Raw genomic sequence first — 26,788 nt, forward strand, 5'->3', positions numbered from 1 at the left:
TTGATATAAAACAAGCGGAAAAACTGTAAAAAGCAGAAGGCAAATGCAATTTAAACTTTTTAAAGCACACACAGATCAGTTAGAAATTCACTTTTTCGGCGGGAAAAGGCAGTCGGAGCAAAAAAAAAACAGAGAAAAAACTACTTAAATCTGGAAAAGTCTCTCTTGGGTCTCTCTGTTGCCTGTATCACTCTGCAGGACACCACGAGGAGCTATGCGGAGTTGTATACAATAACAAACTTTTTAAATCATAGATTCGCTAAAAAAAATGGCGTTTCAGGCGGAATTAGTTAAGACAGCAAGAAAAGCAGAAAAGTGATACTTAATCACTCCAAAGTCACTCTTTTGTCTCTCTGCTGCTGTAGACTCTGCAGAACATGTTGAAGGCACTTGCTGAGCGGAATACAAGCGTAAAAACTGTGCAAATGAGGTTTTTATAGCAGGGAAGTGAAAGAGAGAGAAATTAGCCCAAAATGGCCAATAAACTACTAACTTCTGGGCTGAAACCACTTCTCCAGGGACAGATAGGCTTCTCAAAGCTCCCCTCTCTCACAGGTAAACAGAGAAACTTCCTTCTATCCAAGTAAGGTAATGGCAACACAGAAACTTGTAACACAGCCCTGGATTCAGCAATAACCTGAAAACTGGACTATACTATTACTATTATGGCAATGACTGTGCACATGTGCTGTGTATGTTTTCATAAATCTTGATGTGAAGTTGTTCTATCTCGCCGTTTTGTTCTTACACGTGGGTTCGGAGCTGATCCCTCAACTCTGAGTCGGCCGCTTTTCAAGCTCAAACTCTCAGAGAAGCTGGAGACCCAGTATATATCCCATGATGCTCTACTGTAACCCCCAGATCTAGTTTGCCACTGCAACGGATCTACTGACTCGTCGGAGGAAGCTCGGGCCAGTGTTATTTTTTCTATATTAAGAGATACTTTGAAAAATATTTTCTATTAGTGTGTTAGCTAGTGTTATAGTAATTAAAAAGAAATACAGTTTAGTTAGACTTAGCATGTAGTTTAGATACTTTGGAGTGTTTTCTTAATGGCTGTTTGTCTAGGCCTTCTTAGTTTTTTAACATATTATGCCCACATTATGACATCATACTAGGAGTGTCGCTGGGATTTAGGTTTAGCGCAGCACCAATGGATGCAGCAGTCCCTCCCCAGTGCCAGAATTCATCTTTTGGAATCCTACCCTCTGTCATCTTACTTGTTAGTAAATGGTTAAAGAGATTAGAAAGACTTACTAAAAACAGAATCTAGTAAGCAGAGCCAGTTGTTCCAAAACAAAAAGAGGAAAAAGAAGTCAGAAAAAAAGGTAAGGGAAAACAGGCAAATGTATTAAAGCAGAAAAAGCCCCAAGTTCTGTCCAAGTTCATTGAGGAAAGTCTTCTCATTATTGGCATCTCTCAGAACAAGAGCCAGTGCTCGTTCATCTTCTATTAAAGTTAAAGCCCACATCAGTAGTCATTCCTACATCAGAACCAGTGACAATTATTTTTCCTGCTACAGCAGGTATACTTGAAAGATAGAAAGTGCATTTTGATTAGTTACTCTTAAGAGACTGCTTTCTTGTGTAGCTTTTTGAGTTACTGCCAGTCCCCAGTGTTATTTCTGTCTGCATTTGCAGGAGCCAAGTTCAGGTTTCTGTTGTTTTGTACTTTTTTACATTACATTGGGGGATGTGAACTTGTTTGCACCGTGATCACTGGGGCTGTGTGGCTTTCTTACTTTTGTTTATTACATGCCATTTGTGAATATCAGTTCAGACCCATTTCCTTTCTTTAAATAGCCACAGTTTTGATTTGATATGTACTTCTACTAACTTGTATGCTGTTTTCTATCCTGTATCATGTTACATCTGGTTTGTGTCTAGTCCATAGCCTGAAGATTTAGTTCTGATATCCAGTATTCTCCCCCCCCCCCCCATCTACTAGTATGTATTCATTTTATAGTTGTATCTAGTTGACTCTGCATTATAAGTAACTTTCAGAAATCCACTATCTCTGCCTTTCCTTTTTTTCTTGTTTTACTCACAAGCCTTTTTTTGAAGCACATGTTTTTTCTGTCACATGCGGTGGATCTTGACCACACCTACCATTCCACTTCAACATCCTCTCTAATTTTGATTCTTCCTTGACAATGTTATTCTAGAAGGGGACAGATATCTTGATATATTTCTACACCTATTTTCTGTTCACATTTAGATGCAAATAATGTTTGTGTACTTGACCTGTTCGTGTGTGTGTGTGTGTGTGTGTGTGTGTGTGTGTGTGTGTGTGTGTGTGTGTGTGTGTGTGTGTGTAAAACCTCTGAAGAAAAGTTTTATATTTTGGAGACATACGGTTGTAGAGTAAAAATAAGTATTTTCATTGCAACTTGTTTATCAGTCAGCCCATCAGCAATCACCACAGTAAAATATCTGAGACAAAAGCTCCCTGACATTGCATTTGTATGTGAGGATAAGCTAATACGTGTATAGTGATATGAACATTTACAGTTTAGTCTTGTTTTCAAACTGCTTAGATTCACAGAGTAATGCACATTTCTTCTCTGTATTTTCAGGAATCTATTAGTGATTTCTACTGGTATTATTCTGGCAAGGATGTCATAGATGACCAAGGAAAGAGGAATTTCTCAAAGGCAATGGCTGTTGCCAAGCAGGTTTTCAATAGCTTGACAGAGTATATCCAGGTAACACTCATGCAAGAATGCATGGCTATTTCTTTTTTTTTTCTATTAGTTATAATTAGAAATTCTATAAAATTAACTGTTTGATTTATGAATGAAGTCAGTTTTGCTTGTTTCAACAAGTGACACTGATGTTTTAGATATAATAATACCTCTAACCATGCTGTGTCCTAACACGTGTTTACCTTAGTGATATATTTACTGCTGGCACATTTCATTTATTTTGGTAAGCACTTTTGGCTCTGATTGGTGTTCTCACCCTCAACCTGCCTGCCTGAATTCCCATTCTCCCATTGACTCGCAGTTCTGGCAGTGTAGCAACATCCTTTATGCTTCACAGAACATTTTTATATGCCCTATGTTACTCATCTCCCTTGTCACTGCATAATATGCACATTGTAAAACCAGGGGCTACAGTACTTGTTCTGGTTCTGTGTTCCATGCACATGACCCCAGCTTCAGTGCAGTGTACCACTTCCCAGCAGCAACAGTATCCAGAGGCATGTCCTTGGAAAGGTGTTACAAAGATGTATGTCCTTGCTACATCCCATAAGATGGTGAGATGCCCTTTCCTGCTCACACACATCCTCAATGGCAAAATCTTCTAGCACATAGATATAGCAAGTGAATCCTGGGGCTTTATTGATTCCTGGTCACATTGGGCTCACTCAGGGCTTTATCATTCTGCCTACCTTCAGTGCTTTTTCCCCCACCTTGTTTTAATGAATTGGATCAGTTTCCATACTGTAAATGTGTAGTTCACTTAATATTCTATCACTCTTTTTATGACTGATCTTCAATTAAAAAGGCTGCAGAAATCTGTGAGAAAAACAACAAACTTCCTTTTTTCATACCGTCCCTTCTTTTGTATGCCATCCAGTTAGCCATCAGCTGCTCGGCTGCACCATTTTTACTTTCGGTGTCTCCAGTGCAATATCCTGCCATGGCAGGGATGACAGTACGGGTATGTTGAAAAGGGGAGGGGGAGTAGAGCAGCCAGCAGTGGGGTATACTGCCTTGGATACCCAGGTATTTTGCATGACCTACCTGACTGGAGGTACTGACATCATGCACATCACTGCACTTACTGTCAGTTAGCGTCAGGTCCCCCCTTCAGTGCTGAAATGCTAATGACAATCAGCCGTACAATTAAGTCACTGATGCCATCATTGGATGTGTGTCATATTTCAAGCAGGAACGTTACTGTCCCTGCTGGAGTGACCAGCATGAAAGGCCACTCTTTCCCAAACCTCCTCTGGGCACTACCAGCAACTGAATTGCTAGACAAAATTGGGTCAGCAACGTTCTGATGGGGACAAAATTTCCAAACTTTCCAATTTAAAAAGCTACCAGAGATGTGCTAGAGATAAAAATGGTCAAACAGAGACTTGGCAAGGCTTGAAGGAAAAACTTTGACAGAGAAAGAACTGCAAAGTATTGTAGATGTAAGTCTAAAATATATCTGAAAGGGTAGCTATAAATGTTTATTTTTTTAAGACTATTCATTTATCTCTAAAAGAATTAGGTGACCTGTTGGAAAAACTGAGATTTGACATAAGGTATCTAGAAAGATTAGTAATAAATAATCTAAATATGGCTAAATATAGTTGTCTTAGACCAGGAGGAGATAGTGGCAACATAGTTGTGTGATACTATGGGTTGTAGTTGTATAGTTGTCAAAAGATTTATAGAATCTGAAAAGACCAGTCTAAAATGCTCAAAATGCATGAAACGCTCAATGAAGGAAAAAAGCCCAGAAGCAATAACATTATTATTCAGATACGTATAACATGTTATAAGTATAAAACAGTTGCAAACTCAGGTGCAGGCCCTCAGTCATCATCTTGTAAAGGACTGCCCCGCATACCCCACTGCTTTGGTACTGTACCTCCAAGGTCAAACAGCCTTAGAGAAAAATTCTGATTTTTGCAAAAGTAAATGTTTCCCTTTCTTTACGGTAGAATGACCTCAAAAGCAGGATGTGAAACTAGCAGTGGTGTGTTGGGCACATGCCTGTCTTTCAGAAAGAGAGAAAATTTCTACCTGCTGTACTGCTATACCTTGTATATTATCTTTGCATTTCCTTTGTTTAATTTTCTTAAGGCATAATCTGTTAAAGATGCTGTTTATGCATTGCATTACTTTATATGTGGGTGTTCGTTAACTAAATATTCGTTCTGACTACATACCCATTAAGTACATATGAGAATTAATTCTTGTTTGGTGATGCAAGTTTGGAACAAAGTGTGTAGCACATATTTTGTTACAGTTAGTTTCACACAGAGGCCACACTAGAATGCAAAACCTTGAATTTTAAAAATAATGAAACGTACGGCTTTATATGAGCTGTATTGTTTTCTTATCCAGCTTGTAATAGCATCAAGCTGTGGCGACTGATCTTACCAGCTGTTGGTAATTTAAGGATGTTGTGCAGCGGTTAGTGTTGTCGACTGACAGCAAGAGGTTCTCCCATTTGATTCTCGGCTGGAGTGCCTTCTGTGTGGAGTCCTCCCCGTGGTCGAGTGACGTTAAAGACATGCAGGTAGGTGCGAGTGTGAATGAGTGTTACTTCTTTGAAGGGTGGACGTCGGGCTGGCAACTCAGCACCGTAAAATATCCACTGCCAATCACTAGCAGAATAGAGTTTTGTTGTGGTGACCCCTAACTGGGAAAAGCCGAAAGACATTACTCAGATGGTCTAACTCACTTCACATTTCTGACAGGAAGTTAGTATACTTGAATTTATGTAAGCATGCTTCAACAGTAGTCTAGGGCATTTGGAGTTTTTGTTTTCATAAGCATCTTTTAGTGTGTGGCTGGACTTTTCTGATGAGTAAAAGATACTTTAAGTGTTTAATGTCCTATACATTTATAGCATTTGAAAAACTTTTTGTGTGTTTTGTTTTAGTACTGGCATAATGGTGAAGGTCTTTGTATTACAGATGTATAAGGTTCCTTAACTTTGGTCACTGTTTGCATGTTATCCCTGTGTCTGTGTCTGGGATTTCTCCCAAAAATGTGCTGGGTTCAAACTCAACCTCCCATGTTTAAATTGAGAGGCATGCCAAAGGAGTACATCCAAAGCTGAATATAGCTGTGGGCAGCAGCGCATGTTTTAAGTGGTGTCTATTGGGGGGGGGGGGGGTAGTTCTGTACACCAGTTGCTTTAGGTATCATCCAAGGAGTGCTGTATCTCTAAATAGGGGATCAAGGACCACAGACTGAACAATGTGCCAGAGCAAGCCATGTAACAGTGTAAAAGTCGACGCTAGATGATTTGGTCACATTGACTAATGTTCCCAAAAATGAACATGCGTTGGTGTTAAGTGGGCTGAGGACCCAGCCTACTCTGATGTATACCAGAGACATATGTGAGTGGTGGTAGGGGGGTGTACATGCCCCATATTGTCCTGTGTGTGGCTGCCATAAAGCTTGGCACCCCTCAGTCAGTAAGCTACTGGGTTCACTACAGTAGCTCGTCTGAGCTAAGGTTGGACATAAAAACATAACCATCATCCTGCCAAAAAAGAACTAATCATCGCTACACTGAATATAGATTCACTGACATCCTTGGAAGTGGGTAACGTGATGGTCATGAAGAGACTGAACATCCTGTGTATCCATGAAACGAAGTAGAAGGACAGTGCAGCCAAGTCACTTGGCTTGGGATACAGAGTATTTTACTGAAGGGCAGGACAGACTAGAAATTATTTGGGCATTGTGGTGAGAGTGATGTCATCAGAATTAGCAACAGGTTTGTGTCAGAGTCGAGTGTAAATATGCAAAGATAGAACAGTATTCATAATTTCAGCCTCTGTCCCACAGTAGGTTTGTGAAGGTAAGGATGATAGTACATTGACCTGCTAGATAAACCTGGGCAAAAGGAGTTGGTGCCAATAATAGGGGACTTGAATGCTCATATCAGGAGAGGCAGAACTGAACAGGATATGAGGACGGTCAGGGACTCCATGAGTAGTGCAACAGGAATAAAGCAGGAGAAGGCATTTCAGACTTCTGTCTAGCAAATGGCTGGATGGTAACCAAAACATGGTTTATAAAGAGATACAGTCACATGTTCACATACAAGAGTGGTTAGCATGCAACCCAGGTAAACTTCCTGCAAGTAAGGTAGGAGCACTGGGGAAGGAAGACCATTGGGGTAGAATCAAACTTACCAAAGTCATCCCCATTGAAACTGTTGGCCCCAGCCATAAACCACTGTAGCCTCTAAGAGACTACTAGGCTAAAGACCTGGAGCTTGACTGGAGTGAAAGCACATGACTTCAAGTAAATACTTGCAGTTGTAGTACCTGAAGAAGAAGTAGATGAAATAAGTGGAATCAAAGAAGAATGGCAGTGTCTCAAATCACAGTGTGTGAAGATTTCACAACAGATCTGCAGCTGACCCAGGTTTGGAAGTAAGGTACATAAGGAAAGTTTGTAGTTGAATGCTGGACTATAGTTATCAAAAGAAAGGAGGAGAGTAGAAAAAACTGAGAGGCAGAGAAGACTGACTTGGTTATGAAGGAATCCTGATTGGGTAACAACAGGCTGAGAAATAACTCACAGTGGTAAAGAGGCAAGATGTCAGAGAAGCTCTGCCAACTTCTGGAAAATGACTCAGAAGATGACACAAAGAAACTCTTATCAGATTGCAAATCCAAGGACAGAAAGATAAAGAAAGTTATTAGGCACCATTCATAAATGATACCAGCAACACCCTGCAGACAACAGGACACCACATACAGATTGAAGGAATACCTCCAACAGGTTCTGAATGAAGAACACCCCACAGAAGCTGTACTGCCCCAGACACAGCCTGCAATGAAAGAGGAAGAAAAGCAACCCAAGAAAAAGTGAGGCCAGCACTAAGGAAAATGGAGGCAGGGAAAACCACAGGCTCAGATGAAATCATATCAGATATGATCAAGATGTTGGGTGACAAAGGGAAAGAATGTCTCTGAGGGTAGTCATAGCACTATGGAGAGAAAGGCATATCCCAGATGACTGAAGAATAAGCATTCTAGCACCAGTGTACAAGAACAAAGGGGGAATTCCCAACTGTTGGCAGAACAGAGGTATCAAACTCATGTCATACTGCGTGAAAGTGCTGGAGGGAATAGTGGACAAACAAATAGGCATAGTAGTACAAAGTAAGTTAGGAGATGAGCAGTTCAGATTCATATCAAGGTGCAGCACAACCAACCCTATAATTGCAGGGAGACAAATAGTGGAAAAGAAGCTGGAGTTGAGGAATGATTCCGTCTAGGCATTCCTGGACTTGGAGAAAGCCTATGACAAGGCTTCAAGAAAGCTGACTTGGGCAGTCCTGTGATGGTATGAAGTCCTAGAAACATTGGTAGAATTAGTGCAGGCAGTGTACAAGGACCCAATGATGCAAGGATGAATAATAATCAGATTAATGGAGGGGGTCCCAATGGAAGTAGGTGTGCATCAGAGTTCAGCTGTGACCGCACTACTGCCCGTACTGGTGATGGACTACATTAACAAACAGGTTGGGGCGACAGATCAACAAAACTGTTGTATGCAGATGATGTACCATTACAAGCAAACTCTGATCAAGAACATCAGAAATGCAAAATTGAAGTCAAGTAGGATGAAACTAAGACAAGTTAGTTGTCGTGGTAACTAATAGGAAGTATATCAGAAGGAGATGAAAATTGAGATAGAAGGGAAAATAGTCAAACAGGTTAAGAACTTCTAGAAGCAGAGTAGCTTAAGACAGCTGACACGGACTGTCAGGGATATTGTACAACAGAAGAATGCAAAATAAGCTGAAAATTAACGTACACAATACAGTAGTGTGACCAATGTTTCTGTATCGCAGACAAACCTGAGCAGTGAATGCTGAGCAGTTGAAAATATTTGAGGTGGTGGTGATGAAGTGCCTGAGATCGGGTGGTAGGATTTGCAGACTATGGGACAGAAAAAGAATTAAGGATATCAGAGAGGAAGAAATAGTGGCCCCAGTTGCAGAGAATGTCAAAGAGGACAGAGTATGGTGGTTCAGTCACATATGCAGGAAAGCAGATGATTTGGGATATATCAGATGAAGCTAAGAGGAAACAAGGATATCCAAACAAGAGAAGGCCTGCTAGAGTCAGACATTAGTCCCAAAGAAGGTAGAAGAACAGAACTGAATAGAGATAGGTAGTGACAGTTGACAAGACACCCTAACTCCATAAAGAAAAATGGGGAAAGATGGGGGGTTAAGGATGATGATGAATCAGTATTATGCCCTTTTCTGCAACTCTTTTTTTTGTATAATTTAGTAAAAATTGCTTTGGTCTTCTGAATGGGATCCAGTACTGTTAATACCATTAGTAAGATCTTCACAGAGTAAACCAGACAGCAACAATAACTAATACAACAAACAGTATATTGGATATCATATTGACAACAAGAAACACTTGTAAATGACAGTGTTATAATGAATAGTAACTGTGTGTTATTAGTAAATATACAAGATATTTCTAGATCCTATCTGCTTTCATCTGGAATAATTCCTCCCACCCCCATTCTTTTGCCTACATTTTAATAGCACCTATTAGCTTTCATCTGGCATTCTCCCATCCCCCTTTCCAGTACCTTTACCTCACCACTCTTTCTTCTGGTGTTGCATCACCATGTAAAACAGTTCCTTAACTCACTAGCTGAATCACAAATAATGATATACTCCTCTTTACTACCCCTCTTGTTTGCACCATACCGCCTTGTCTTGTATGAAAACCAGTTTCTCACGGGATTTCAGGTCCAGAAAGGCCATACTATCATCCCAGCTGTAAATCCTCCCACCTTCAACCATACTTACAGTACCAGGTCCTATCCAACATCTTGTTCAGTCTATCAACATCTCAATCCCAGGCACATTAGCTCTAGATCCAAACACTACCACAAACTAATAAAACAAATTCCTGAAGTTCATCACCAAGTATAGACTTAACCTAATACTTGGTGGTGATATTCACCCCAACCCTGGCCCACCCACTTTAGATACACATACCCCCTCTACTTGCAATCTAAGCTACAAACTTACAATTAATAGGCCAACTAACTCTCTTCTAGCCTGTCATCTCAATATTAGAAGCATTAATAACAAGGTACATGAATTGCATGCACTTCTGGATGTCCACTCCCCTGAGATTCTCTGTTTATCTGAAACGTGGTTAAAACCTAACACTACAGACAATGAAGTGTTACCACCTGGGTACAACATACACAGGCTGGATTGTGCTTCCAGGAAGGGGGGTGAGGTAGCTGTACTCTATAAATCTGAGTTGAATGTCACCATAGATGTAATACAACTACCTCAGATTAATAACTCACAGATTCTTGCCACCAAATTGCAACTTAATAAAAAATAAATGCATTAATATCATCTGTATGTACTTTCCCCCAGGTAACAATATATCTACACTTGAAGATATCCTACACTGGCTATCATGTCACTACCCCCAAGAAACCCTACTACTTGGAGACTTTAACATAGACTGGGGCACCTGTTCCTCAGAATCCCCAACCACCCATATTAACCTGCATGCATTTACACAAATCATATCCACCCCTACCAGGATAGGTAAACCCAACCAAAAAGAAAGCATACTTGACTGGGTACTCATAAATAGTCACCCCCAACTGTACACCTCTGGTACCCTCCCTGATGGCCTAAGCGATCACCTTCTCACATATTTCACAAAGCCATTAATTCCCAACAACCCTTACTCAGAAAGGTTAGAAACAATAAAAAGTTTGACCCTGCCGAATTCCAACAAGAACTATACTCATGTAATTGGTCTATTCTAAAACACCTCCAGTTAGAGGAAGCAGTAGCATATTTTAACAACAAATTCCTTGAGATCCTTGATTTGCATGCACCTGTTCGTTCAAAGAGAACAAAGTCAAAAACTGTGCCATGGCTTTCTAAAGAGTCTAAACTCAAAATTACCCTTAGAAACAAAGTATGGGCTTTATGGCATTCTTCTAAAGACCCCCAAGATCACATAAAATACAGGCAATCCAGGAATGAAACTAAAAAATCCATTTTACAAGGCAAAAAAACAATACTACTGCAATTTACAGACAGCACATCAAAATAACCCTCAGAAGTTATGGGCAGGTTTAAATAATCTACTACATCCTGGACAAACTTCAACCCCAGTCCCTGCCGCTACTATTGATAAAACCCCTGAAGATGTTTCTGACAGTTTTAACCGATTATTTACTGAGACAGTTCAAGCCCTAGCTAGCCAACTACCTCCTAGCTCCCCTGGTCCTGAAAGTACCACCCCTAGAAAACTACTCGCATTCAGCTTCCATCCAGTCGTCACTTCACTTATCCGTACCTTGATCAAAAAATTAAAACCCACTACACTTTCTGCTGATCAACTCCCTGCTGAGTACCTACAAAAATTAGCTGATTCTATTGCTTACCCCATCTCAGTACTAATCAATCGAACCATAGTAGAAGCTAAAATTCCCACCATCTGGAAAATATCCTATGTAATCCCACTTCACAAAGGAGGCAGCTCTACTAAATTCTCCAATTATAGGCCAATAGCTATACTCTCTCCACTTGCAAAGATTATGGAAAAATGTATTCATAGACAACTCATGCACCACCTAATCCAGAATCACCTTATGGCAGACACTACTTCAGCCCTCCTAGCCTTTACCAACACCATAAACCATAATCACAACAATAATTATATATCCTCAGCCCTCTTCTTGGATCTTTCCAAGGCATTCGATATGGTTGATCACCAACTTTTAATCCACACCCTGCAAACATTCTGTCTAGATACTAGAGCCCTTTAATGGTTTCAATCCTACCTGAATGGTCGACAGCAGGCTGTCCTCTGGCAGAACAAACTCTCTAATCTTCTACCTAACACCCTTGGAGTACCACAAGGCTCTATACTAGGGCCCTTGCTGTTCTCCATCTTCATTAACAACCATTATACTGTCATACCAAAAGTCAGCTGTATCCAATATGCTGATGACTCTACTCTGATTTGCTCAGCCACATCTCCAATAGAGTTATGGTCAGCTACCCAGACCACCTTTAATACAATAGAAAACTGGCTTTTTGAACGTCATCTGATCATAAATCCCAAAAAAACTAAAATGCTGTTATTTTCACCAACACGTAGGTCTATCGCTTTCACCTTTACCATAAATTCAAATGATGGCACAATAATCACCCCGGACCCCTCTACAAAACTATTAGGTGTCATCCTAGATAATAATCTAAAATTCGACCTACATGTTAACCAAACTATCAAAACCATCAATAAAAAAACTAGGGTCACTTTACACAATAAAAACCTTCCTAACTCCTCCAGCTAAAATTGCCATAGCTCGCTCTCACCTTCTTTCAACCCTTCTGTATGCATCCCCTCTACTCTCGAATTTAAACAAGACTGTCCTTAATAAACTCTAAATTTGCTACAACCACATTGCCAGGTTTGCCACTGGGCTGCCTTTTAGGACACTTGCATCAATCTAAATCAGCTTGGGTGGCTTGAACTACCCAGCCTAATCCAGTATAACCAACTGATTATGGCATATAAAATCCTCTATAATCCGGACAATACTCCTGCACTTAAAAATATTATCACCCCCTATAACAATCCTAGACCGCTTTGATCCTCTAACAAACTACTAATTCAGACTAACAAAATTAATAACATAGCCGGTGACTCTCTCTTTGCAAACTCTGTAAGTAGACCCTGGAACTCTCTTCCAGCTGATATTACCTTACTTTCTACCTTAGGTCAATTTAAAACTAGACTCAAACAACATTTGGCACTTAACTGGCTATGTCAATGTATCAAGCCTGGCTAACTCTCTAGAATTTGTAAAAATCTGTTAACCAGTTTACTGTGTAATTTAATTTAATCCTGATTTACGCTCAGGATTAACTCTAACCTGTGGAACTTGTTTAACTTTCTTACTTATGTAATCACTGTAAATAGTCTGTTTGTAATATGTAATGCTGGTATTATGTAATGCTGTATCTGCTTACCCTTGGAGCTTTTCTCCCTGGGCCTCGCTGAAAATGGACATGCATCCAGTCGGACTATCCCGGTCAACAAATATAAAATAAAATAAAATAAAAAAGATATTCCTTATATTACTCCAGGGAATTACAGGGAAAGGGACATTGCAAAAACAATATTACAAAACTGGGATGAACTCATTCAAATGGACATGGAAAATGCATTCAGTGAGTCATAAGAGGAAAACATTATATCTATGAAATGTTCAGTTTATAAAATGTATTAAATATCCAGTTAAATATATTGATAAGGAAATTACAAAATCTCTCTTACATGGGTTGCAGATGTAAGTCAAAAAAAGTATCCAACTCACTTAGACAGTTATCAGAAGATAATAGTAGAAACTATACATAACCACTTATTTTGCAAATGAAGGGGTTGGGTACAATGACAGGGATTCATGAAAATAAGCCTGTTTCAGGGAAGAGCAAGCCAGAAACCCAGCCAAGGCTGGTAGAGTGTGATCCAGGTGGGAGCAACATAGGAATAGGTTTCAGGCGTGGTACGTATCTCTGCACTTCGTTAGTGAAATGTGATTGTTGTCCAGAGTCATGAAACACCTCACTGGCATAGCACTGAAGCAAACTGGGTGTCCATCCTGGTATACCTGTAGCACTGTGTTATTGTTCATATTGGTTTAGAATAGCAGAATAGGAAGGGTGGTACAGTCATTCTGTAACATTACTGTCTGATGTTTTCTAACTCTTATGTTTACCAGACAGTCATAATATGCCTAAATATGATAGTATGTCAAGTGCAAGAAGGTTGTCCCTTTATTCTACCCAACCAAAGGCCATAGTGACTACGGATTCCTCCCAGATTGGGTAGGGGGACCACTTCCTGGGAAGTACAGTCCAAGGCACATGGTTCTCCGAAGGATACAGCATGCATATCAATGTCCTGGAAATGAGAACTGTCCTCCTAGGGTTGCAGGCCTTCCAAGACACTCTCTCCAATGGGACTGTTGTATTTTGACAGACAATATGTCAGTGGTCTGGTACATCAGTAAACAAGTTGGAACCAAATTTTATCCCCTGTGTCGAAATAGTGTGGCAATGGGCAATCTCATCCAATAGATTTCTGATAGCAACGCACATTCCGGGGAAAACTAATGTGATTGCAAACAAGTTCAGCAGGTCTATTCTGATGCCTCATGAGCTGTCTCTCAACATGAAGATGGCAGAGAAAATATTTCATCGATGGTGCCAACCGTGCTCCGACCTTATCGCATGCCCTGTCAACAGCAAGTGCAGCAAGTTCTTTGTCTTCCTCCACCTACCGGGGAGTCAACAAGAGATGCTCTACTTCATGATTAGTCCACCAGTAAAGCCAATCTGAAAAGTTTGAAAAGCATCTTTTATAGGTCTGCACATCACATTACAAATGCACTCTAGTAGCGTAAGCAGCTTTCAGTATTTAAACATAAAATTACATATTCAAAAAAAAATGAAGCAGTGGTGACTAGTGTAGTGTGCAGCGCAAGTCTCCAAATCTAAGTAGAAATCCAAACAAAGATAAAACAAACACGTTTTTTATTTACAAAATAAGATTATGTGCTTTCTTCCTTACAAATCAAGGACTTTATCAGAATAAATTAAAACAAGCCTAAAAGGCAGTTAAATACTATTTTCAAACCAGACACCACTTGCTTATTGGCTAATACCAAATAGTTTAATTAGTTTGGTTGAGTTAAACCTCACTTACTAACGCCTCCTCTTAAAGAACTACTGTTGTTAGACTGTACTCTAGTCACTACTTCTTCAGTTTATTTGAAACGTATTTGGTGACTGCTGGACCACCTTTTTTTCATTTTTTTCTACTATTTATAAAATGACATATTGTTAACCTGGTAACTCTGCTGACACAGGCCACAAAGAAATCATTTTCTTTACAAAAGCATGAAATAGGCACAATCTCAGCCACTTAGCAGCCTAGAAAGGTATATGTCAAGAATTGTTTTCACAGTATGCATCAGTTCTGGTAGTCACATGAACATCCACGGAAGGATGAAGTCATTCCAACATCAAAGTAATCTGTGGTATGCATTCACATCTAGCTGTCATCTTGAGAGATCCATAAGGTTATTTTAAAAGGCAGAATCATCATAATTCCTCACTTAAAAAATATAGTAGGTTTAGATGATAAGCAAACATGTTCCCCCCATTTAATGTTAGTAGCCCCAACAAGAGCTGGACATAAGACTAGTCAGGGTTGGTCCAATAACTTTGTTAGCTGTTATGGGGCAGTGATCCATATTAGATAAACTGAGCAGTAGTAGGACAACAGTTGGATGACTGCAGTCTTCAATAAGCATCGAACCATCTCTGTTTGCAACCCCAGTTTTGCTTCATCTGCATATGGTGGCATTGTTTCCAAGACAACCATACCTAATTAGGGGAAGATTGTACTCCAGCCATGATATAAATACCCATAGCTTCACAGAGTTTTATTAAAAAAGTATGTCATTTTCAAGAACAGGTTTAAAATGTGATTTTTGCAATCCTGGGGAATATTTTCTGTTTGTAAGTGGAAATGCCTTGTAAGTATACCACAGGAGGAGGTTAGTTTTTATTTTATTTATTTTGTTATTATGACGCTTCATGAGTTTATTTATTCAATCATTTGTTAAGTTACACACACACACATGCACAAGTAAACATGTATATGTTTGTTAACTGAGTGTCTTGGTTGGTACCAGGATGCATCTCAGCTAGACCCAGGCCATAGGAATAATATGCAATCAGAAATATATTGGAATATCACATGACTGGTTGTTTGGTTAGAATGACAGCTACATTTTACTTATATTGACTGACTGCTCTTGGCTAGGTAGGTAGGGTGTCAGATATGCTGGTATACAGCTTCGCTGGTATGGACAGAATGAAGGACATTAGTTCAGATCTTATGGAACTGTTATATTTCTGATGTCATTGAGCATTTTGTTGCAAAGGGCAGGATTCAAGTTTGAGAAAATCCTCTCCCCTATAAACAGTAATATGGGCATCTACAACTTATAGCATTGGCCAGTTCCATGGCACAGAGGGGTAGAGTCATTAGTGTGACCCAGGTGACTCAGGTTCAGTTAGTGGACCTAATCTCTGAGAAACTGGCTGGAGTGGTATGGAATGAACAGCATTTTTGGCAGCCCACTTATTCCAACACATGGAAGATGTAGGGCTTCTATCCAAGGCCCAGCAGCTCTCAGCAGAGAATAAAGACTGTAACCCAATGGTGTGTGCAGATGTACTTCACATTAGATGTTGAGTGGAGCAGTGGGAGCCGGCACAACAAAAAAACTTTGACAGGTGTCACAATGATGTCATACCTTGGCAGTCTGATCTTTGGTTCATCAGGATCCTCAGTCACTTGCAGTAAAGTTTACCCACTTATGAAGCCTTGGTTCATGAAGGGTGAGTTAGGTAGGTGCTGGAAAATTTGGAGTATGAGATTAAGGAGGGGATGATGAAACACAACTACAGTCAGAACCAAAAAAAAATTTACAAGTGGAAAAAATCATCTTTGCCTTAGAACATTGGGATTATTATAAGTTTGAGAGGCTTAGTTTTTGAGTTAGTGGTAAGCATACTTGCTCTTTCCGTGGTCCATGTTTTAGCAGTGACAGTTTTGGAGCAGAAGCATTACCTGGAGCCTGTGTCCATCAGTAACTGATACAATTTCCTTAGCACTGGTCCTTTCACATTCAGTCATTTGATGCTAAGATGTTTGACATCAACTAATACTCATGACTAATTGCATGCCACCAGCTCCTTAGCATCAGCCCATTTGGTGCTTTTCCTAGTGTCAGCATCCTATACCCTTGATGTGCTGGCACAGATCTCCTCCTCCAAGCTCTGGTTTGTCCATGTGGGGGTTCCTTCCTTAGTGCCATTTATATCCATTTCTGTCAGAACAGAGGTGGTGCTGTGTCAGAGTTCCTCGATGTTGATAGACCTAGCATTGGCTAGGACGTGGGCACCCATGCAGCCTCCAACAGTGGTGGCTTCAGCCTCATATACTCTGCAATCTGTGCCTCAGTTTCTTCATCAAATGCTGCAAGGTGAGATCACAGCTGATAGCCTCAAACAACATGCACAGTTTCACTCTTAAGTCCTCTAGGGACCTGGCTTTTTCCCCAGTGATGTCCCTAGAAAGACAACAAGCAAGAGGAAGCACATAGACTTCCTTTGTGAACTCTGAGTTCTGACACCAATATGAATAATCAAGAGTGCCCCCCAGTCCCCAATAGAAGACATCACTTTTGGCAAGATCCTAGAATTGATGAGATAGAGGAGATTATGCCCTGTTGATCCACCCTCTCAGAACAAGGAGGCATTATTTGTATCACTCTGCAGCTTCAACATCCTGACCAGTCCATCCTGCAGACCATCTGATAGAATTGGCCATCAGGGGGCATGGCAGGAACCTGACTCCTGGAAGCCATTGCAAGAAAGCATGATAAAATTTTCATCCACCTAAGGTTTGGCAGCACTGTCCAAGGGACCTCAGTAGATCCTTTTATCATAGCATTAGCTACCCAGTGAGAGCTGTCCGATGATGAAGCTGCTGTTCATCCATTCCTGAAGGAGACCTGGGTGATGGATGGAATAGCGAAGTATACATGCCCCTCTGGTACTTTTGCCCTGAGATCATTGAATTGTGCCATACAAATGAACTGATGCGAAAGAGATTTAGAGGAGGAAACTTTAGACTCTTTGAGAAAAGCCACCCATGCCAGAGTTAAGAAATCGGTTAGAGATCACAGTTGGGACAATGCTAAACATTACTAATCTCTCCACATGGCTCTTACATACTGTTGCTAATGGAATGGCCATAGCCACTGGTAAAAGCATTATGATGAGGTAGCACTGTTCAGATGGCTGTACGACTGTATTAGCTTTGTATATAAAGCATAGAATAAAACCCTTACCAGCTAAGTTGTAAAACCCTTACCAGCTAAACTGAAGGCTCTGTCTACTTACTAGCTACTTTGACATCCTTTTTTAGAACTACTTCTGTGGATGAAATTTGTGCTGAAGTATCTTGGACTATATTTTATAATGGTGCCAAACACAACAAACCAGATATGCTCTCCACATCCAGGGCTTATTTCAGAGCTTCAGTCTCTAAGAATGTCCTGCCATAATACCACTCAGGGTTTTTGGGAGTCTGGGTTTCTGACCCATTAGGCAGACTAGATTGGATGAATAGGATATGGAAGTTATATACTTGCCATAACACTCAACCTTTTTCATCCTTGTTGATCTGATATGCCATCCTTCTCTCCATCCAGCATCCAATTTTCCTTTTTTTCCTGGGAATCTGGCAGACTGACAAGAAACTGTCCTGCACTCATTCCCTGTATACCTCTAGTATTCATAGTCCATTGCCTTTAGTCAGCAAACATGATCTGAGGAGAATGGGTACTCTAGAGAATTATGGGAGGGAAAAATTCTTAAAGGAGCTGAAGGCTGGAGCGTTAGCAGGCAGTTTGTTACCCATTAGTCATAGCAGACAGATCAGTATGAAAAGGACCCAGCGTTGTGGTAACTACATTACTTCCATTTACATTATGTAATAGTAAAATGTATATTTCATTTAAGTCAGAACAATATGAAATTTGAAAAGATTTATATTGTAAATATAAATATCTGGTTAAGAAGTACGTTGAAAGGATGTGGAGAGATCATATAGGGTTTCAGTTTGCACATAACCCCTGGTTAGAATGGTAGCTGCAATTAAAAAGAAGAGATGCGTGAGTGAATACAAATGGAGAATTCATGAAGGTAAAACAATCAAAGTAAATAAAAGTCATTTCTTTAATTAATGGTTATAATGCTGCAAGTTTAGACAAAATGGATGTTTTAGAAGCTAAAATATGACTTTCAGAAAAATGTGAAGCCCAAGTTAAAAACTGGTTGTGGCTAAAAGTATTTGACTGGTAGTAATACAGAAGAGATATTATTGGTTAATATTTCTAAAAGAAAGACAGGATTATAATGGAGGATATATTAAGTAAGGCAGGACATTTTGTCTATGAGAATTCTGATGTTTTACAGGTAATCACTGAGTATTTCTTTAGAGAGATTACGAAGGAGGAATGTAATAGACTTTGGTCTCTGAGCATTTATTACAGTTTGTCATGTATACCCTTCATTATCTCTTTTTTTTTAACACAGAATTGCAATTAACATTAAAATCATTCAGAATAGACTCTCCACCAAGAAAAGACAGGATCTCACCTTTTTAAACAAAGGTTTAGAAAAATGGCAATAGAAGATATTCTTGAAAGCCTAAATGACTGGGTGGAAAGTAGGACTGATAGTAGTTTGTACAGAGAGTGTTATTAAGCATTGTTAACATTGTTATGGAATTGTGGCTATACGATAATGTATGTTTCAATAAGGACAACAAGTTTTAACCTTTATTAAAAAGTTAAGTGAAGAAGTGCAAGGATTTATGAAGGAGACTGTATGTTATGGGATGTTATAGATTAAGGATTTTATGAAAAACTATTGTTTGTTATGATAAAGAGTTACTGTGACAAACAGATGATGGAAAAGCATATGATTCTGCTTCACATCAACATTTTTTTCCTCTTTTATTTAAGTTAGGGTTGGGGGAGTAAGTTTAATTGCCTTATTTAGATGTATAACAAATCTGTTTGTATTCCAGTACTAAATGGGAAATGTGAAGGTTTGATATCTGTGCAAATGGGTATATGGCAAGGCTGCCCTCTGAGTACTGTTTGGGTTGTATATGTTGGGTTTATTTCTATTGTATAAAAGACTGCCATTTTTACTTTCGGTTCTGGTAGCTATTCTTCCAATACAGTCTTATGCTGATGATTTATTATTATATGCTTGTGATATTACATGGTACACCTTTCAAATATTTTTATCTGCTATGTATAGGCAAAAACACTAGTTTTGTGTGTGAACATCACCTTTATCAGGTTCCTCTCTCCAAGAATAATTGAATTACATTAGGTACTGAATTTGGTGATTAAAATTGTTTGAAGCCACAGTGGGAAACCTGAATGAAGAAAATGCAGGACACAGTAAATGTTTGGAAGAAGCTGATGATGTCTTGCAAGAAAAATAAGTACAGTTATTAAAATGTATTCATTTATTGATTGCTTTTGTTAACCGGTGGAAGACCATGGAAAAGAACTCCACAAGTTACGGAGAAAAAGTAACATACATACATAGCATTATTAACTGTTGGAGCATACAATAATGAGAAAAAACAATGATTGTTTGAGTATAAAATAGTGAGGAAAATAAAAATGTTAACATTGACAATATACAAATGAATAATCATCAAACAAACATATAATCATGATACAAATGATAAGGAAAGTAATTCAAAGGTAGAGCAGAATGAGTGTTAGGACGGGTTACGTGAACTTTCATAAAAATGTAAAGTTAAGAAGAGTTTGGAACAGTATTTGTGGCCAATAGTACAGTATACTAAATATATATATGTATATATATATATATATATATATATATATATATATATATATATATATATATGTAGGAGCCGTTTATAATCTCAAAATACTGAAATGTCGAATTTCAGTATCTCAAGACTATAAACCCAAATGTTTAAAATAGTGAAAGTTCATAATCACAAATTCGAATTTGCGGTTATGGCCTTATGCTACATGATGTCCGGGATTGTATGTTTATGGTGCGCAGTGCCTTGTATGGATCTAGGTGTTTTGACAGGTAAGTGAGTGTTTTGTAAGGGATTTGAGTGGGCGTTGAGTGTGTTTGAGTGTGCTGATATGTTTGATGTGTGTGTAAGGGACTGGAGAATGTGCGTGTGTGAGTTTGCTTTTGTTTCCTGTTTGTGCAATCTTGGAGTTATTATTTATAAGTAGGGGGATGTGGGGGGATTGCCTCCCTGCCTATGTGTGTATGAGTTGTGTATGTGTGTAGTTTTTTTTTTTTTTTACATACATATTTAATTATTTAGATCTCTCACTCTTTCTCTTTATATTTAAGTAAAATAAGTAAAAAAGTTCTGGGGTTGTTTTAAGAGACTACAGAGTATTATAGAGCTCTATGTTCATTATTAAACTCTTGATTTCTTGTATTATGGTATTAAGAAAGATGGTGAAATGTCTGAAAAAAGATGTTTTTGGTTGGACATATATTTTGGAAAATGTGGATGATAAGACATACTTATGTAATTATATAGTAAGAGACACCTGTAAACAGTTTGCAGTGCACGTTGTCAAATTGTGAAAAGGGAATGATTTAGTTGTAGTTATACCATATACAATGCATGTTTTGTACAGTAATACAATTTTTTAAACCCCTACTGTTTTCATTAAGCACAGTGATCTTTTACATCCACCTGTGCTACCAACAACTCAAGCAGGATGGAACCTCAAATTAACATCTCACATGAAAGGTAGCCATCAGGAGTACAACACCCCAAATACCTGAGTGGAATTACTACCCTTAGCCTACTAATCCTTCAGCAGCAAAAGCAAGTGTTCTACCTATTCAGCCACTGACTTTGATATTTTACATTAGAGAATGGTTATATAATACTACTCTACTTTAAAAGGAAGGCAGGCTGTTACGCATGATAATTAAGTACTAGGCTAGTTGCCCTTGTAGGTAACTTTAACCCTAGCCAGCTTCCCTTTTTGTGCTCGAATTAACCTCTCACATTTGGTTGGAGATTGGCCTTACCCATCCCATGGTCAATAATTATATATTATCCGTAATGAGAATAACTGAAATTATACCATAGATAATTTGAGGGTGACCCATGCATGGATAAAGCATTTATGAGCTGCCTTTCTTCATTAGTAATACAGGGAGTGGATATGCAGAAATGTTTCTGTTTCCATCCATAGATCCAAATTGCACTTGAATATGGACAGGATGAAACTGTTTTATGTGGATGGGGCATTGCAGTGGTATCCTCTGTGAGATATACCTGTCTATCCAAACCGTTCTGTTGATGTTGCAGAAGAGATTTAGATCCATAGACTAACTATTTCTAATGTTCTTTGACTTGCTGATGTGCAGAAAATACATCAGTATTTGGTCAGAACATGCCTTGTATGCTAGACATAGGTCACCTCTTAGCAGGCTGCAGGATAAAATGATAGGGCTTTCAGTCAGTCCGGGAAGGACATATTTGTTTAGGCTTTCTATTCTTTTAATAAGGTACCTAGTTGTTGCATGTCTCTGGACAGATTTCCTTTCTATTTTTACATCTTCACTTGCATGCAGATTGTAATGCTTCACTCTGCAGTCTCATTTATTGATTTATTTTGCACTGTCAGCATTTCTGCCACATTCTCAAGAATTTCAGGTCAGGTGTCAAATAACTAATTATTATTTGTTTTTTCAACTTTTAATCTTGTGTGTGTATATATATATATATATATATATATATATATATATATATATATATATATATATATATGTACACAGTCGATATTACAGCTGTGTTTATTATTTACTTTTATCGTCATTTCATTTCCATAGGGACCATGTACCGGGAATCAGCAGAGTCTGGCCCACAGCAGGCTGTGGGATGCTGTGGTCGGTTTCCTTCATGTTTTTGCTCACCTGATGATGAAACTTGCTCAGGTAAGGTGAACAGTCATATCCTTCTCTTTGTTCATTATCAACAGAGTATGGAAAGATGAAGAAAGCAATGATTTGTATTCAGGTTCATCAAACATCTTAGAGAAAATGTATTTAAAATGTTCCTTTTAAAAGCAAGAAAGCATGACATTTTAAACAGCTCAGCTGTTTTTTGCAAGAGAAACAACAAGATATGAAAGTTTATATTCAGTAAGAATAGTTAGGAAAGCATCCACTGTCAAATGATTACTTCTGAACAAAATCTAGTTATAGAGGTAAACCTCTAGATGGTATGTTTAGAATAAATTTGCTGAAATGTTATGCGTCCTAAACTTGAGCTGTGCTCTTAGTTTATTGTGTGTGTGTTTGTACATGTGCATGTGTCTTTCATAAATACATACATACATAAATCAGTAGCTCTCAAACCGTACAGTAGCCTACCATCACATAGCCAAAAAAGAAATACAGACTATGCAGCAGTTGACTGAATAGAAAACAAAATAATGTGCAATCACAAATGTAAGGACAATGGTCTTGCAGCTGCGATCTCCAAAAAACAAAATGTCAGCCAATAAAAAATGTTTTTATGAGGGAGACAAAGCTCCCCAATACCACCATTCCGGGACTTTCACCCCCACAAAACCTTTACTTACATATACAAACTACCTGGTCACACATCTGCCAAAAAAGGCAATCAGCTTGAAACCTAAACCCTGTTCTCATTATGCTAGTCAGCCAAAGCAGTAGTTAACCAGTTACCTAAATAGTCCCAAAAATGAATGCATAATAGTGGAAATTATGCCAGAGTTCTATTATGAACAGACTCACCTGTTATGCTAATGCCTCACGATACCTTGAGTACGTTCAGTACATAATCCATCATGCTGCTTTTCATATTTGTATATTCAACAAGAACATAATATTATATGCACTCACACACACACAAACATATTACAAAGTATGTTCTAACTAAAATAATTATAAGGGGGGAATACTGCAATAGTGAGTGTGCCATCCTTCATATGATATGTTAAACCTAGGTCCTATCTGCCAGAGATGATAGTATGTCAGGTGGATGTGAAAGACCCTACAGCACTTATAAAAAAAAGAGTTGGAGGAGTTCCCTGCTGCCCTGGTCAAATTTCCTTGTAGTCATTATGCATGCCACTTTTGGTGGTACCCCTTGAAAAGAGGCCTCTTGGTTAGTGGGTGTAATGCATTCAACAAAGCATAAATAAAATAAAGTAATCTTGCTTTCCAACTCATAACTGTCCCTGTAATTACCTTCTATTTACTAAAATGGTAGGTTTAATATGATTTGGTAACAGTACAATAGCAAAAGACAGATTATAACAGTGTGGTGGCCTTTGATAAGAGTTTTAATAATTTCTTCCATTTTGGTGCTAAACACAGCAACTGTAGCACATGTACAGACATGTACAAGTGGCAATACACAGGCTAAGCACTCACCTGACCACATTCTATTGGTTCACCTTTAGGTACAGGCTACTAGCTAGCTGACCGTTGTTTTTAGACTTCACCAGAATGAGAGTACCATAAGCTGCACAATACTTGTCAGAATGCCCATCCTTAAAACATTTAAAGCAAATTAGTTCAGATAACAATGACTTTTGTTTACTTACAGACATAGAAACTCATACAAAATTTGTTACCTACAGGCACTGATGCATACTTAGGAAAGGGCTTTTAGTTGCCCTTGTTCTATTAACATTTGGCTTAGGGTTTCAATTTTGATTTACGCCAACCTTTCTGTTAAGGCTACTAGTTGTTCAGAGGTTTGTATATCATTCTGAAAAACACATTTTAGTAACTTGTTAGGTATTGCCTTCTCAAATCTAGCCACTGCTAAGGTGTCTGATATTTTCCCTACACCATTCACATTAGATTCTAGCTACAGTATTAATGTGTGTTTCAAATCATCATTTGGAATGTTACCCATTTATCCGTAGTGTATGTACAGTTATACAGTAATGGAGCATTGAGACTCAAAATTGTGCAGGCTGATTAGACAGCCCAGCCAGTATGTTGCTGTAAATCAATCATATGCCGATAGAAAAAAAAAGTACCAGTGAACAACAGGACTTTACTTTTGAAATATGCTATGGAGGGCAGAGCAGAAAAAAAAAGAAAAGAAAAGAAAACTCAGGTGCATTCTGCAAAAGTAAAGAAACAGAGAAACAGAAACATACCTGATTTTCCTACTATTTCTGCACTGTCCTTCCTTAAATCTCAGCAGACTCTCATACCTCTCAACTGTCTGGATGTTCACAGAATGTGCAGATTTTTGCCTCTTAGTTTTGGTCTTTTTTTCAAAAAAAAAAAAAGAAGTAATTTTCTGGCAAGCCAATGGGGATGGAAGTAAATTAAATAATGGCAGACAATTGTGGTTTAGGCTTCATACCATACCGCTCAACTGTCAAGATCTTCATAGGAAGTCCAGAATTTTGCCTCATATAATTGGTCTATTCCTCATAAAATTTGTGGTTTTCTGGCAAGTCACTGGGATGATCTGAGGATTGAAGTCACTAAATAATGACATACATTTGAGTTTCAGACTTCAAATTCTTCAGAAAATGTATGCTAACACAAACCCTGTTACTCTAGCAACTTTTTAAGTTTATAAGAGCAATATTTAAACTCTGTCCCTATTATTGGGGCTTTGTCCCCCCATTTTTCATGCTTTGTCCAGATTTCTTGCACTAAGAGATTGAGAGGTATGAGACTAATACAAAACCTCTAGGGTCCCATAACTTTCTAAGTTTATAAAAACAATACAATCTGTCCCTATTTTTGGACCTTTGTCTGCCCTTCCCAGTTGTGTAGGGCATTGTCTAGGTTTCTTGCACGAGTAGCAGTAAAAAAAAAAAAAAAAAAAACAGCATTAGAGAGTCTCTTTTTGAACAGCACTGATATACTGTGCAAGAATGGGAACATAAGTCCCCTCATGCACAGTACATCAGAAAAGGCAGAGAATACTACAGCGCCGTTATACAAAGACATTATTTAAGAAAGATAAGCAATTTCTTTCTTAAATAATGTCATTGTATAATAGCAATAGCCCATTCCTGAGTGTGGGTAATGCTGGATTTACCCACTGATGTTTTTTTCTGATCATTTGCACGTCACCCTCATGATCAAACCACACCACCCATGGGTACATCTAGCATTACTCACACCCAGTTGTGGGTTACTGCTTAATGGTTAAATCTCTTTGCCTGTACCTCCAATGAAGTATCTACCCTGGCTAAAAGTTCTTTTTTCAGTTTTTGTTAATCATGAGGATGCCTTCCGTATTCATATATGCTTTGACACAGTTATCTGTAAGATGAGCAAATATAATTCTGGCCCTCTAAATTGATAGGTAGTTCTCTGTCTCTTGTTGCATACCTCTTGAAGACTCAAAATAGGCCGCATCATCGTCATAATCTACTCAACTTTCTTCATCAGTGAACTAGTTCTTAGAGCCATGTGTGGTTACTTGGTTACAGAACCTATCTTTTCCTGAGTTGCAACCACTTGCTATTATAAGTTGACCAAGTGTTGCTTAATGGCTGCATTCTTTTTGTCACTTTTTTCCCTGGAGATGAAGCAATTTTGGTTGGTACTTTTAGCCAAATCTTGCAGATGTTGATTAGAAGCTGTAAACCAAATAAAAAAAGATTAGTATGTCCCATATTTTTTTTTTTCGTAGTCACTGTGATGTCCTCAAAGCACATATAAAACACTGTTTGTATCTGTCTGAAGCATAAATTGCGGGATTTTATTGATAATTGATGGTAGGGATGCAGTACTCCCATTGCACTTCTACAGCAAATGTAGGATTTCAGTTCAATACTAGTGACTGAAACACTCAGCCAATAAGTTTCAAGGTACAGCCCAGTTTTGCTTAGAAAGGGAGGTAAACAAAATGTGTTGCTCTTGACAAAACAGGTGGTTACAGAAAACTTAAATGAAATGCAGTTCTTAAACAGTAATACAGCTTTGTAGAAAACAGATCAGGATGATGACCTCCTTGCTGTACAGCACAGCACACACAACGCTCAAAGCTTTCCCAAAAATGTCTGAGCTTCATAAGTATTTCTTTTAGCACCTTTGGAGCACACCTAATAATTCTACATATAAAGAAAACTATCTAGCAACACATACTATACATATACAACAGCCTTCATTCAGCTTTACTTCAGAGGATAGCAGCTCTGTTCTTTAAAGACATCCATCTTCTTTCATTCGAAGTTGCTAGGGATAGAGGTAAATGCACCTGATAACTGTGTACTTTTCAGGCCTAGTATACAGCTGGTTTTATCCAAACATGGCTTACGGTTTCCTGCCTATAAAGCTTAAATTTGCTGCCAGCACACCATCTAGTTTTC

General features: G+C 38.6%; 1 protein-coding gene across 1 annotated transcript in view; it reads left to right on the top strand.

The window, feature by feature from the left end:
* Positions 1-26,788, top strand: part of LOC122794026 (ryanodine receptor 1-like) — a 2,146,276-nt gene that overhangs the window by 1,768,445 nt on the left and 351,043 nt on the right. The window contains 2 exon segments of the mRNA XM_044062140.1: positions 2,576-2,704; positions 22,296-22,400. Coding sequence (XP_043918075.1) covers positions 2,576-2,704; positions 22,296-22,400 — 234 coding nt within the window.

This window comes from Protopterus annectens, chromosome 1.part0, assembly GCF_019279795.1.
Source record: "Protopterus annectens isolate FY-2018-M chromosome 1.part0, PAN1.0, whole genome shotgun sequence".
Lineage (NCBI taxonomy): Eukaryota > Metazoa > Chordata > Ceratodontiformes > Protopteridae > Protopterus > Protopterus annectens.